Raw genomic sequence first — 16,087 nt, forward strand, 5'->3', positions numbered from 1 at the left:
CTTTGGTTCATTTTTTTCTTTTGTCCTTCTCATGTTTTCATGTTTCCCAAATGCTAACACCACCTCTCAGTTCACCCAACAATTTCTATCAACTAGTTCATAGTCAAGGGACAAAACTTCGCTAGAGGTGAGAAAGCCAAGCCATGTAGCCTCCAGATACCCCCAGGAGTTTGTCTGATGACGGCATCTAAAGGTACCTATGAGAGCACTAGTAGCAGCAGTCATCATGTAGTTTGCCAAAGCCAGTTCTCTGCAATTCAAGGCAAAATAAACAGGTGGAGACAAGTAGCTCATTCATTCAACAAACCTAAAACAGGGAATAAAACCCAGCCCCAGCCCTCAAGGACTTCATAATCAAGTTGGGGAGACAGACAGGGAACCCACCAATTACTGTTAATGTCATTATAGTTGTTTAGAAAGCCAACTTGAAGCCTCCACAGCTCATTGGCCCTAGCCCTGTTGCCATGTCTTGTATGAAGATCTGTCTCTTGAGAACTCACGTTCAAAGCATATTACAACAAAGAATAATAGCAAGAAACTTTGACTTACTAGATCCTCAAGGCTGCCACCAGAGCTTCTGTAAACACATTTCTTCTTTCCAGTGCCCAGAGAAAAACCCCACAGGGTCTTGCTGTGATTTATTGACTCAGATTTTCTAATCTTACTATTTATACAGCCACACCTAGCTGCCGACAATCTAGACAAAATTCACGACGAAAATGGAAACAATCTATTACATATTGCGGCGTCACAGGGACATGCAGAGTGCCTGCAGCACCTCACTTCTTTGATGGGAGAAGACTGCCTCAATGAGCGTAACACTGAGAAGTTGACTCCAGCAGGCCTGGCCATCAAGGTGACTGGTTGGGGGCTGGAACCTCCACAGCTAGAAGTCAGATTTCTATGTTTTTGAGATTCCATGTGAGTTAAAGTGTTGGAAGGGAGAGAAGAGAGTGCTTTGTCAAGCAGAGAGCAAATGAACATATTGCATTTAAGAGAGTAGTCATTTCAGTTACTAACTGTCTTGAGATTTTGAGACTAAATTCCCTGTTTTTGTCAATCTGCAGCTAAGGAGAAAGGAGAATGATAGGTTGTGGTTCTAAGAACTTCTGCTATTCGTAGGGATCACAGTTTAGCTTCTTAACCACATCTGGATCTATCAGAGACTCTCATTTCTTCCAATTATGAGAATAATGAGCAGGACGAATGGGGGAAGGTGTGTTTTAAGGATGCTAGAACTCAGGAGTGTTTCAGATAACAAAGTGGGCTCTTAACAGATCACATCTGCAGTTTTAGTGTCTTTAGTATCAAGAATGTTTTAGAATATCAGTGCCAAGTTTGAGTTTAGCTCTTGCAGAGCACCGTATGCTGTCAAAAACTACACAAATTATTGTTGACTGGGATAGAGTTAAAAACTAGAAACTGTGAGACAAGAAAACATGGACTTTTATAGCACTGCAGCAAGTGCCTCTGCAAAATAGAATACATCACTAGAAGATTAGCTATTCAACTAAAATTACTTTTAAGATCTTTAACAAATAAATGTAGAATTCAATCATATTTATTAAAAAGCCAGAAGTGACATTCAGGGAAATATAATACATCTTGCGGTTTTGTGTATGTACTTTGCTTTACATAATAGTTGTGTCTTCTAAAAGCTGAATAATTGTAATTTTTGTAAATTGAATTATGTTGAAATTGATGAGGGAAATTTGTTAGAGAAACCTACATGTGAATTCACTAAAGAATGTTACATTTAAAAAATAGTCAACTGCTGTTCTACCTTAATGTATCTTTTATGCAGACATGATTTGTTTTTGATGATTCAGCCAAGTTTTATACATTAAAAATAATTTCTATTTTATTTAATTTTGCTCAGTTAAGCAAAGTAATTAATAAGATATACTTCAAATCTATCTTAGAAAATAATTTTTTAAATAAAATAAATCTATGACCCTAGTGGGTATCATTTGCCTTTGGTTATAAATGATAAGATGATGAATTAAGAACTAAACTGCAGGCAGCTATCATGAAGAAAGATAAGTAAATGTAAAGTCAAGATTTAATATAGTTGAGCTTAACGAAGTGTACCAAGTTTACCAGGTACTGTGTTCAGTGCTGACAATACAAATTTGTATAAGTCATAGTGTCTACTTTTAAGGAACTAATAGCTGGTGGATGAGACTGGTAAGTTATCAGTAACACAAGTACAGGATGGCAAATTTGGGATATAGTCCTGTGACAGAGTCCTGTAGACATCAATGAGTATGTGTCAGTGATGAAAAAAATATTCTTGCAGTGTCAATGAGTGCTGAGATTTGTCTTGCTGTTTTCTTGTTTATAAAATACAGTTCTTATTAGTCTTCTTAATGGTAGATTATTGAATACCTCCTAATTATATAGGTAGATGAAAACAATTTTTTCTTAATTTATATGCCTTAGGGCTTCTTTTAAATCTCTGAGTAGAAGGTACATAAGAAACTTCATGGACATTACACCAATCTTCAGCATAAGCACCTTCTATGATATCCATAATAAGTTTCAATTCGTTCTTATATTCCTGCAGTCAAGTTAAGATTGCCATCATACAATCAGTGTACAAACTTAAAGAGCAGTTTTTCTTCATTTTAATGAAAAAGATTTCAAACCCATAAGACTTAAAAGCTTTTACAGATTTGAGGCCTCAGGCTTTTCATACTTCACTTCCGGACAATGTTATTTGACTGTTCTGTTGCTTTATTCTAGAATTTACAAAAGCAGTAAATACAAATATTTTTTAACAAGTGCTACCCTCTTTAGAAATCTGTCCTGACACATATTTTTGTCTCAGTCCATTCAGTGTATTTTGATGAACATTGATGACGTTGAGAGAGTTCTAAGGAGTCATTTTGTTTTAGGACCTTGTTTTGAAGGTCCTAAAACACCAGTAACCAACTAGTGGTGTTTCACCTCATTAAGCACAGTTCTGAGGGCCCTGCTGTCATGAAAGACCAAGTTGATACAAATGGGCAGAAGTTGCTAAGATAATATGACTTGGCTGACAGGAAGCAGAGTTAGGGATAAGGTATCAAACAGAAAGATTACTTGAGAACAGGGGCTTTGAAGTCATACCAGGGCTTAAGAACATCTCTCCCTCTCTATTAAACTCCTGGAATGGAACATAATAAATTCTGCCAGTTACAAGCAGAATTGACTACTTCTGGGATGCCCAAGAGTAGATACTGTGGGAGTTCAGAGTATTATTGAGTTTTCTTTAGAAATGATTAAGCAAAGTAATTGGAAAGAAATATTTCTAAAAGGTGAGAGCTGTCTGTGTTCTTACATTGAACAGCAGAAGAAATTATTTTAAGACTTAAACAGTCTTGGAATGAAATAATCTTAATTCCCTTTTCATTTCTCATTCAGTCCTTTGAAGCAAAGTGTCCGTCTGGGAATAACATGACTTCAAATACATAACATTATACTCCCTTTTAACATACAGTGAGTGGCACCAGGCCCATAGACTTTGGCAGGCAAAAATCTCCCACTAGAATTGTTTGTTTGTTTGTTTCTTAGTATGTATATTTATGGTGAGTAATACTTGTTTCAAACTTGCAGTAGTGATATAATATTTCCTTCTGCCTTTCTAACAATATTTTATTTATTTTAAATGTTGCCTCCTTGAATAACTAGACCTAACAGACATCTAATCGAACACTACCCAACAATAGCGGAAAACGTATTCTTGTCAAGTACACATGAAACATTGTTCAGGATAGACCATATGTTAGGCTATGAAATAAGTCTCGATAAGTTTTAAAGGATTGAAATACAAAGTTGTATCCTTCAATCATAATAGAATGCAATTAGAAATCAATAACAAAAGGAAATTTTGGATGTTCATAAATATGTAGAATTAAATGTCAAAATAAATCAATGTGTTAAGAAATCACAAGGCAAATTTGTAGATGAATGAAAATGAAAACGTAACATACCAACACTTACAAGATGCAACTAAAGCAGCACTTAGAGGGAGACTGTTAGCTATAAATGCCTCTATTAAAAGAGGAGGAGAGAGAAGTGGGGAGGAGAAAGACCTCAAATTAATAGCTTAATCTTCCACCCTAGAAAACTAGAAAAAGAAGAGCAAACTAAATCCAAAACAAACAGAAGAAAGGAAATAATAAAAATTAGAGTAAAAAGAAATAAAATTAAAAATAGAAAAATAATAGAGAAAAATCAACAAAATAACATTTGGTTCTATGAAAAATATTTAAAAAAATTGATGAATGTATAATTAAGGTAAACTGACCAAAAAAAAAAAAAACAGTAGAGAGAAGACTTACATTACTAAAATCAGAAATCAGGAATGTTGCCTTACATTTCTGTGTTCTGTGTAAATACCAATTTACTTAAACTGTCTTGCCTAGTAAGTGATCAGTATGGTTTCTATTTCTTTCTTCATTTAGAGGATATGAAGCATATTGTATTAGTGTGTTTTTTTTTTTTGTTTTTAATCCTGGTAGGAAATATTTGGCATGCTCAAATTGTGAAACTTAAGGAAAGTCTGTAATTAAGGGATTATACATAAAAGGATGGTTGAGGGCAAGGGAGTTCGTAAAGGAAAGTGCAATATCCTGGGTTCTCTAACAATGAGGACACAGTTACCTCCTTGGGAAACTGTGGGAAAGGGAAAGGAGTGGTTATAAGATAAGAGATAGAGAAGGCTGAATACAAAGGACTGGCTTACTTTTGAACTTTTTAAGGGATCCAGCTGGCCAATGGCAACCCCATAGAGGGGGCCTCAAACACTCTCCTTTCCTGATCTGCCACTGCTCTCCATCAGCCAGATCCAGCCAGAGGGGCAGGGAGCCAACTCATACAGACCAACCTCCCAGGGAAAATACCTCAAGAGAATAGAATCTGCATGTAAATAGTTGGGAGTTCCATTATCCAAATGGAATAAAATGAAGAATGAACAGATTACCTCATTGTCTTTCTTTCAGAATAGATTTTTACCCTTGAGCAGTTAAATGATAGAATTCTAAAATAAAGAGAAAATAGTTCTATTCTACTAATTTAAATGCTACCCTCAGTGAAGCCTCCTCTGGCTCCCTGCCAACCATACCTCTTTTCTCTTGGGCTAAGATCCCACAAGCTGCAAACTAGGAAGGTGGTTGAATGTTCCATTTGTCTGACAGAGTTATTGTGAGAAACTAACAGAGCTTTCTAACAGAAGGTAACAAGTATTGTGTGCTTAGTAAGTTTACATGATTTATCTCATTTAATCTTCATGGTAACTCTGTGAGGTAGTTACTATTATCCCTGGTATTTCACTATTTCACAGATAAGAAAATTGAGTATCAGAAAGAAAGTAACTTGTCCGTGATCTTGTTACTAAGTGGCAGATTAAGATATAAATCCATGCCAGAATCTGGGTTTTAATCACTAAGAGATCTATATCGACATCGATATCCATATCTATAAGTGGTAGGGAACATTTTCTACAGATATGTATGGACTATATTGTAGCTATTTACATGCCTTGATTGCTTTTTGAGAGAAGTTTAAGATTCTCAAAAATTATGAGAAATATTTTAAAAAGTATGACAGTTAAAAATCCTCACAAAAGACTGTAAGAAATTCCTACTCTTTTTCCTGCTTACTTTTACTTGGTCCTAAAGATCATGAGGGTTGGTTTCCTTAAAAATGTAAAAGATGAGGATATTTTACTTTCTGTATCCATAGTTATATTATTTGTGTATAATAAATAATAATTTCCCTTTTTAAAATTTTTAAATATTTTACTATTTACCTGATCCCTTATTGAAATTTTTAATTTTAAATATTTGTTTACTGATTTTTCTTTAACAAATATGATTCTTTGGGGACTGGAAGACAGTTGTACATCTTATGAAGTTTAATTGAAGAATACTGATTGACTGTACCATGTGTTGGCTTGGTTTTGGAACAACTAAAATTCTCAGATGATGCTAGTGGTGATGTAAAGTGGACACTCACTTTAGATACTAGTGTGATGGCTTTTTATTAAGTCAAATATACAGCTACCATGCAACTCAGAAATTCCAGTGTTTACCCAGGAGAAAGAAAAGCATTTATTCACAAAAAATATTCATCATAGCAACTTTATTTATAATATCCCTCAAGTGGAAGCAATCCACATGTCTATCAATAAGTTATTGGATAAATAAATTGTGGTATAATTCTACAGTGAAATACTTCTCAACAATAGAAAAGGAATAAATTACTGATACAAGCAGTAGCTTGGATGAATCCCAAAGGCCTGCTGTATAAAAGAAGCCAGACACAAGACTACATACACTAATCTCCTGTAACAGAAATCTTATCAGTAGTTGTCTGGGACAAAGGTGATGTAGGTGAGAACCAAAGAATACTAGAATACTTTTGGGGGTAATGGAAATGTTCTTTGTCTTGATTGAAGTTGTAGTAACAGAAGTATGCATACTTGTCAAAATACATCAAACCATATACTTTAAAAGATTATATTTTGTAGTGTGCAAATTATACCTTACTAAAGTGAGTTTAAAATAACTGATTACAATTATGAAAATGAACTTAAATAAAAATTCTGCAATTGATTTAGAACCAAATCCACAGATCAGGAATATAACATAATTGGTTATATCTTTATAACATAAATAAATTAAGCCAGATATAAATGCCAAAATTTGTATGATTTCTTTCCTTGGTAAAATTACTATCTTTAACGTATTTTGCAAACCTGAATTACCTTGAATTTGTGTCTCTCTTTCTTTTTTAAAATCTAGAATGGTCAGTTGGAGTGTGTACGCTGGATGGTGAGTGAAACAGAAGCCATTGCAGAACTGAGTTGTTCTAAGGATTTTCCAAGCCTCATTCATTATGCAGGTTGCTATGGCCAGGTATGAAGATGTTTTTTTAAGTATCTTCCCTTTGTGTATCATATCATCTTACTGCTGTTTTTTTTATTATCCCTTCAAAATCCAAACATAATAAATCATCAGAAATGTATCCAAAGATATATAAACAATTATATTTGTTGTTGTTTTTTAAAATAATCAAAAAAGTTTACAACAACCTAAATAAATATTCCATGGCAGATATTGGATAAATAATTAGGCTACATCCATTGATGGCATTTTATGAGAAAATGTTCATTATGTAGTACTAAATAAATACGTATGATACAAAACTGGTCCTATAATTTAGCACCAAATTTGCATTTTGGAGATAAAGAGAAATAGAAAATAGTACTAAAAAAGATTGTGTCACAATATATGTGTAGTAGTTATCACTCAGAGTAGAAGTACAGGTGGCTTCTGTTTTCTATTTTTAAAAATTTTCAGTATTTTCCAAATTTGTTACAATAAATACATTTAATATTTATCAAAAGGAACAACAGTACATTTTCTTGAATCCAAAGTTGAAAGGAAAATCTTTATAAGACATTAATCAAGGCAGTCTCATTCAATTAAAGATGAATAAGCACATTAACTAGATGGCTCTCAGTTGCAATCAATTTCCACATTAGGAATTCCCAACATTAATTAGTGTACACAGATCACAATCAAGTGTATGCAGTTAAAAATTACGACCTCCTTTTGCAGAATGTGACTGTAAATTATCTTTTTAAAAAATTGGAACCACAAAATATCAATCTCAGTCTTAAAAATAATAGTACTGTGTTAAAATCGATTTAATTGTATTTGTGGCAAAGAAAATTGCTTCTCATGCATTTAACTGTATCCCCTTTAGCTTCATAAACTCTCCAGTAGAAGTAAACTGTGGTATCGTCAACAAGAGATTATGCTGTTTCAACTATGACAATCTCAAGTTCAAAAAGTAGACAAGAATATTACTACAGTCTTTCTTTAGTGGGAGTCATGCTTAGGGATAGTTTATTTTGCTCTATGGTAACTTGTTTGTTTGTGTGTGTGTGTGTGTGTGTATTATATGTATTATATAAAAACATGTTTTTATATTACTATATATACATGTAAAATGTTTCCTATACGTGCCAGGCACCATGCCATTGGATTTTTGTGTACATTATCTGATTGAGTCCTCAAAACAACCCTGTGAGACCTTGTTGTTTTTATCCCCATTCCATAGATGAGGAGACTGAAGAAAGAGAGTGAAATGACTTGCACATGATCTAATGGCTAGTAAGAGCACCAAGTAGACTTCAGCTCAAGTGCTCTCACTTCATTTAGGACCAGATCCTGTTTTGTCCCCATTTGTACTGAATATGTATGAAATTGTTTATAGGGGCACTGATATAGCTAAAGAAGACTTTTTGTAGTTTCATCTAACAATACATTATGGTATTTGGAGTGCATCACATAACTCATTGAAGAAATTTGCAACTGTACCAAGTTTACGAAATGGAGAAAGGAGCAGGCCCAACATTAAAATTTTTAAAAGCCACTGTCTTTGAAATTTTATACTTACTCTGTGTTCTTTCTGTATTGCACTTACTAGTCCCCATCCACGGTGTCCTGAAAACGATGAATACTAGTTAATAAGGCATGACATAAGGGTGCAATGTTTTGCTTATGCAGACGCTCCCCAACTTACGGTGGTTCAACTTACTATTTTTTGACTTTATAATGCTGTGAGAGAGATACGCATTCAGTAGAAACCACATGTCAAGTTTGAAATTTGATCATTTCCCAGGCTAATGATATGCAGTACAATATTCTTTTGCAATGCTGAGTCATGGCAGACACAGCTCCCAACAGCCACTTGATCACTAGGTTAAACAACCAATACCCTACAGTGTATTAAATGCATTTTCAACTTAACAGTATTTTCAACTTAGGATGGGTTTATCTGTCCATAACCCATTGTAAGTCAAAGAACATCTATACTGAAAAAGGAGAGAATAGGATTGTCAAATAACCAGAAGAATTTGATCACTGCTCATCTTCCTAATCATTTTCAGTCTAAAACAGAATTGTGTTCAATTGTGTGAATAGTTATTTCATGTCCCCGATTTCATTTGCTTATATTAAAGCCTAAAAAGGAATTTTAAGTATCAGTAGAAAGGCTGCCCACACTTTTGGTGGAGCTTGCCAAAGGAAAGTAGGAAAGGTTTGCAGGGCTGTTCTGAGACTCTAAGTAAATAATCGGGCATTCGGCATTCTTTGTCTTGGGAAATGTTGATTATATATGCCACTTTCTTTATTCAGCTCTCACAGCAGGTTTCTCATAATTTTGAAGGTATTGGGACTGAACAAAATAAAGTGCCCTCTTTCTGGGACTGGTTGGGTCACAGTGTAACTTGGTGGGACTAGAGGAAAATATGGAAATTCGTGACCTGTTTGAAGAGCTGTGTCAAATGTTTGCTTCATGCTAGTATCAATCTTCAGGTTGTTATTTCAAGATGATAAGCATTTTTTATGACCTAAAATACAGCTCTGAGGGGGGCAGTCCAGCAGCACCCTTAGGAGATCATTTTTACCCAAGTGGAAAATATAGAAGCCCATTAGAACTGCGAATTCTGTCCAGCCATCCTACATCCGCCACGGCCACTTATGTAACAGATAACCTGTGGAGATGCTGAACTTGGAACCATTACAAGCCTAATATTTTCACAAGGAAGACTGTTATTGAACAGTTTTCTAATGGATTCAGCACATGCAAGTTTTTCTACATCCAGCAGGCATTTGAGTGTGTCCTGGCTTTGTTTCTTTGGTAAATGCCTCTGGAAAGGATAGTACAGAGGAAAATTCCTCTCTTGGTTTATTTTAGTTGCTCTCTGCCCTTCATATAGATTCCTAAAGAATGGGCTCCATGTGACTCCCAATTTGTGTCCTTTTTCTTGTAAAAATTACCTTTAAAGACTCTAGTACTGCAGGGTAGCCAGCAGTTTTTAGTGGTCTCCTGGTGTGATAGATCCCTGGGTAATAGAAATTGATTTTCTTCATCTTGACATATGAAGTCTCAGAGGGTGCAATTATTTCATTGCCTGACTGTACCTAGCAGAACTAGCCACAGGGAATGTGAAGGTGGAAGCCTCAGCAGGGACACCCAAGGAATAAGCAGGGAGTGTCCTTGGATAAGCCTGCTTTACTGTCCCTTGAGAAAGATGTCACTGGCAAAACAATTGAAATTGAATTATCTCAATTCAAAGCTACTGCCTGTGTAACTTGGGCTGTTTTATTCAAACATGAAGGTTCAGTTCGTCTAGTCCAGGCTCTCCCAGCACAGCTTCCTGCCCTCTGCTGCTTGGAAGCCTCTGCCTGTTCTGCATTGGTCATTAGTCCAGTGGGCTTTTCCTGCTCTGTATTGATCATTAGTCCAGTGGGCTCTATGTTACTTTCAACATCAAACCTGTGATTCCTTTTGTTTCTGAATCATTCATGTGACTTTTAGTCAGGAGATTCTTCCACAAAAACAACCTGCATCATGGCATGGAACATTTACTAAGAGCACCTTTGCCTATACTGTAGTTATTATTCTCCACTTTAAATGTTTGCCCTAATACAGATTTTTTTTTTTAAGCACACTTTTTGAAAAAATAAAAGACTCAGCAATTCTTGCAAGTCGTCATGAGCAGTGGTAGACATGCTGGTGAGGGGGGTGTTCCCACAGGCTGTGTTATTGTTGTTTTTTCACAATTTACTTTAAAAAGGAAAAATATTCCCCTGCCTTTTTTGTTTTACTGTCATAGGGAAGTAAGTCAACAGTACTGAAAGTGCTGCGATTGCAGATGAAAGCAAAACAGAAAAGTCTTTGATTAGCACGCATATCCATCTGTTCTCCAAGTTCTGATCTTGACAGAGCATAACTGACACAGAGCCCCAAAACCTACAGACTGACAGGCAGTTAACTGTGATTTCTTTGACTCAAGGGGCACAAAGGAAGCATGTCCTTTACAGAGTCAGGGGTCATGAGGGGATGAGCAACTGGGGATATCCATACTCAAAAGACAGAAAACAGAGTCACAAAGAACATTGGTTCATATGGCAAGCTGTCTCCATTGTCATTCTAACCTTACCACTTACTAGTTCAATGGGTTAGATATTTTAATTTTCTTTTTTTTAAAAAAATAGAGAAAATAAAAGAATAGGTCTCCCTTGACCTCAGTTTCTTCATCTGTAAAATGGAGATAATAGAACCTTCCTCACAGTGTTGATCTGAGGACTAAGTGGGAAAAGCCACATTGCCCAACACATAGTAGGCACTGGATGAATGTTGGCTGTTATGACTATTGAATCTCCTCCAGCTTATTATTTGTATTTCTCTCAATATTATTCAGTTTACTTATTTTACCATTAGTAATGTATAGGAGAATCTTGCCACGGAATTATTAAGGCCATAATCTGTTTAATCCATTCTTAGATGCACTTTATTTCACTTTTTACCATCTTTTGATTCTACATATATCTTACAATACATGACATTATAAAATTATCGCTGACCTTTATTTTTTACCTTTTTACATCTCAAAAACTGGAAGAAATCTTGTAATAGTTGGCATATTAGATTTGATAATCTATGATCACAGAGCTAACTCCTTTAAAACATGGATTGCCACACAATATAGAGATTTTATTGATACCAGCCATAAACCTGTGACATACGTCTCAGTTACATTTTTTATTAGAATTTTTCCAGCAAATCTCATAAATCACATGAGATAATTGCCTTTTTAAACAACTTGCATGGCCCTTAGGAACACATAAAACACAACATTAAAGCAGGTTACAAAAACAGCAGGAAATCCCCAGAAGAGGAATCTGCTGAGGGAAACTACATGAGAGAAGTTTTCAGTCAATAGATGAAGGTTGAGTGGATAGATGGATATTTGGGTAGATGATGAAATGTAAGTTGGAGAGGCATTTTGTGAAACAAATGATACAGAAATCTTTATCCATTTGACTTCCTTAGATACTCTCTGAAAGCAATACTTAGGGGAAAATGAAGGTCTGAAGTTACATCCATCCTTTAACATCTCCTGTGTTAGACACCCACACTGAGAGAACACATACAAAAGGGCTAAGAGGGGAGAGGGACACCATTACATATGTATCTAATACTCATTCACATTAACAAGTGCCTTCTCAGCAGGAAGAAATAGCCATATTTGTTTTGTCCTTCTTAGGAGGTATTTTCAGATAGTCACTTTGAATTGTAGAACTGTGCATCTCCACAGGCATGGTCCCCAGAATCAGGGCAGGATTTATCTGTGAGCAGATACTAAATATGTTTTTACCAAAACCAGGGACTCTAGCCATCTCCACATCCCCCTCAAAACCCCTAAATGTTTGTTATTAGAAGACCAGGTATATAGTGAACCCGTCAATTTGGGGAGTACTTCTCTGCATGGTATAGTGAGAGATTTTGGTTTCCATATCATATCTCAGTGGACAAGCCAATTGTACTTCTTATTTTAAATTCTTATGCTTACTCTTAAATTGTTTAATATAGAACACAAGACTGGATTTGAGGTGCTAGGCAAAACCTGTCTTGTTCTGAACCATCAAATAATGGTTCTTTCTTTATGTAAGTCTTGCATACTGAATTGGCTAGAATCTTTAATTGTAAGGAAGAAGAGTTATCCATGCCTTCATAGGAAGGGAAGGCAGGTTATTGCAACAATACAGGTTGAACCTGACTTGGAGAGCCCTTAGGAGCCAAGGCAACTATTGGCTCACACAGACCATGTGTGTGTCTTATTGTCCCAGATTATCAAGCCCCTGAAAAGTCCAAGGTCCCAGACTCTCCCCAAGATTTCCACAATGGAAACATTCCTACTCTTATGAAGTGCAGTATTCCATTGCCTATAAATAACCCCACTACTAAAACTAAAGCACTGTGATTTTAATAAAGAGCATTTTTTGTATGTGTGGAATAGACAAACCCACCATAATATTAGGGCCTGAAGATATGGAATTACTTCTAACAAGAAGATACATGTAAAACAATTCTCAATATCTCGAACTCCTCTGAGCTTTACTTGCTAAAGAAAGAAGTCGCTAAAATATCTGGGAATATGGCAGGTCCTTGAATTAACCTGGTTTCTTTCAACATCATTTTCCTATAATGTTGGTGAGAAGAAGAAAAAAACGTTCCCAGCCAGGGCCACTGTCTGCGTGGAGTTTGCTGATTCTCCACGTCTCTGCATGGGTTTTTCTCTGGATACTTCAGTTTCTCTTCACGTCCCAAAGATGTGCACATTAGGTGAATTGGTGTGTCTCAATTGTCCCAGCGTGAGTGAATGTGTGTGGGTGTGAATGCACCCTTTGTTAGGATGGTGTCCTGTCCAGGGATTGTTCCTGCCTTGTGTTCTGAACTGCCAGGATGGGCTCCAGCCACCCACAACCCTGAACTAGAAGGATCAGATAAATAATTATCTTGTTTTTATTAGTCTTTCTTAAATATATAGCTCACATTTATCTCAGTATTTCACTTTAGAAGCATTTGGTCTTTATTTAGAAGTTTGGTGCTGTTTTTGTGACCAGAAGTATGTTATAGGAACTAAACTCTTGTTTATGTCAATTGACCTATGGTAAAATTAGTTTCATTAGACTTCATTTTGCTTAAAGTTGCAGTTTCCAAGAACCTGAACCTGGCATCAAATGAGGACTTGCTGTATATTATTATCCTCTCCCTCAGTTTTCTGACTTATAAAATAAGGCTTTTTGAATTGGGTGATTCTTTGAAATCTCTCCCCTCCACATTTTTAACAGTTCATGATTTAATATCATGAAGCAAACCAAATCACCACAAGCTTGAGAATGACCCGTTGAAGAGGATTTGTTCTGCCTATGATGGGGCCATCTTTTTCACTGGTAAAGGCACCATAACCTGTCCCCTTGCAGGCTCCATGTCTGAGCCATTAGCCTCAACCAGTTGGTTATGTCTTTTATCCTGAGATACTTCCATTCATCCAGATTTTTAAGGAGTTAAGATCACATGGTATAATCATCTATGTCCAATTAAAAGTAAGCCAGTATCTTCCCCCTACCTAATTAGAAAAAACAAAGGAACTGCTTTTATCTTAGGCAAATGAAACATCACCTGCTCTGGTCCAAACATCAGCTCCAATTTTCTCTAGATTTGCCTTTGAAAAAGAGGGCTAAGCACAGCAGCGCATCCTTATCCAGCTTCTAACTCCCAGCCACAGCGCCAGGCTCTGCCTCTACCTCATTCTCTAGGGACCCTTGAGGGTTTCAGTTTCCACAAGGTCTGTCTGCTTTTGCAGTTAACACTCACCCTGCTTTGCACCAACATAGATTACATTGTTCTCACCGTGCTCTTTAGGGGTCTTACTCCCTGGTGCTCATTTAGAAAAAGAGTGATGCGAATGCTCAGTCTGTCCCTGATGTCACAGATGCCTTCATAAACAGCGCCTTGTTCCCCCACATAAGGGATGAAACATTAAAGGATTTGGCTGTTTTTATCCCACATTCCTTTAGCAGATTAGTTGGCATGTTCAGAAGATGAAGGCAAATTTAATCCAGAAAAGTATAAAAGTTCATGACCAGTCTGAGCAAATAACTGGAAAAAAATCCTTTAAAAGGCTAAGAAGAAAGAAGTTCAAGGCTATTTCAAACACATGATCATCTTTTTAAATGTCAAATTCCACCCACTAAACTTCATGCTGTTGTTTTTACCACTCTCATATTTTTTTAACTTTATATTTAATTCTTCTATTTTAAAACAGTGAAATCCCATCCCCCTGCTTTCTCCAAAGGCCAAGCATAACATGAAAATACCACAAAACACTCAGCGGGTAAAATGCAAACAGATTATGACAACACATACTGTGACCGCTCTATGTCTTTGCTTTTGAAAGGTTTGTGTTCCAAGCTTTTGGTTCCCTTCCTTTAACATGAAAGAAGAGAAATCTTTACCTTAAGACACCAGCAACACCACCAACACTTGGTCAGAAAAAATCGGAAGGGTCCTGGTTTTACTTCAATCAGGTTATCTTACACTTGGCAATTTAAGGTATTACCTGTTTTTATAAACCTGTTGATTGCAGGAAGTATGGATTACAAAGGCATGGTTGAAGAATTGTAAACTTAAAAATAGAAGCTAGTTGTTAATAGTCCAAAGTTTGATGCTAATATTCTTGAAGGCTCCAGGCAGTATAACACAGCAGCAAGAACATTGCCTTGGGAGCCTTGGAATCAAAAGACATGGATTCTAGCTCCAACCTTGGATCTGTCTAGCTGTGTGCCTTTGACAAGGCACTCAAACTTACTGCAAACCTGTTTTCCCATCTGTAGAATAAATAAGTAAAACAAGAGCACTTCCAAAAAAGCTTCCTGCTCTTAAAATTCTCCATGTTGTCCTCTTTCACTCATTTCAGTCAGAAATTCAGGATTTTCAATTAATACTGAATGAGAATTTTCTCTTGCTATGGTAAGCTTGGTTTTACCTAAGCTTCACAAATTAGAGTATTGTTTTCCTCTGTATTTTTATCTGACTTCTCTACAAGATATTACATGAATTCCAACTGTCTTTGTGTTTATAGGAAAAGATTCTTCTATGGCTTCTTCAGTTTATGCAAGAACAGGGCATCTCGTTGGATGAAGTAGACCAGGATGGCAACAGTGCTGTTCACGTAGCCTCACAGCATGGCTACCTTGGGTGCATACAGGTACACAGGCCTTGCTATTTTGCAAAGAGAAATGAGTGCATCAAGTATTAAAACATTGAAATTCTGTTCACTAGGAGAATGTCTGAACTAATTCACCTTTTGTATGGTCATAGACAATAAGGAATTGTTACTCTATTTGTATTTCGAGAAATCCACACAAATGTAGGCATAAATATCTCTAAATTTTCTCTTTGAGTGTCCCAGGCTGTTGAAAGGGACTTTTCCTGCTCCCTTAACACTGCTCTAAAGCCCCAGTGCTGAGGAAAATAGACATTAAATATCTCCATATTCTCAAAGTACCAGAGAAATCACCACCAGGCAGACACCTCTGTCTCTCCAGTGCAGGCTGCTCTTGCCCTCACGAGTAAATCTCACTCTCCCAGGTATATGAAGAACAAAACAGATTTTTCAGGAATGGATTAGAATTCTTTGTGGTAGGGAGTTGCAGGCTAGAGAGAGAATGTTGTGGTT

General features: G+C 36.3%; 1 protein-coding gene across 4 annotated transcripts in view; it reads left to right on the plus strand.

Annotated features, from left to right (window-relative positions):
* The window catches only part of SNCAIP (synuclein alpha interacting protein), a 148,966-nt gene that overhangs the window by 110,266 nt on the left and 22,613 nt on the right, over nt 1–16,087 (plus strand). For all 4 annotated transcript variants that reach the window (XM_021664922.2, XM_021664924.2, XM_021664923.2 and 1 more), the window contains exons 5-7: nt 677–856; nt 6,789–6,902; nt 15,491–15,616. In XM_021664922.2, the coding sequence (XP_021520597.2) occupies nt 677–856; nt 6,789–6,902; nt 15,491–15,616 (420 nt within the window). The remainder of the gene's footprint in view (nt 1–676; nt 857–6,788; nt 6,903–15,490; nt 15,617–16,087) is intronic.

This window comes from Aotus nancymaae, unplaced genomic scaffold, assembly GCF_030222135.1.
Source record: "Aotus nancymaae isolate 86718 unplaced genomic scaffold, 86718_ANA_hifiasm-v0.15.2.pri h1tg000064l_0, whole genome shotgun sequence".
In the NCBI taxonomy this organism is placed as follows: Eukaryota; Metazoa; Chordata; class Mammalia; order Primates; family Aotidae; genus Aotus; species Aotus nancymaae.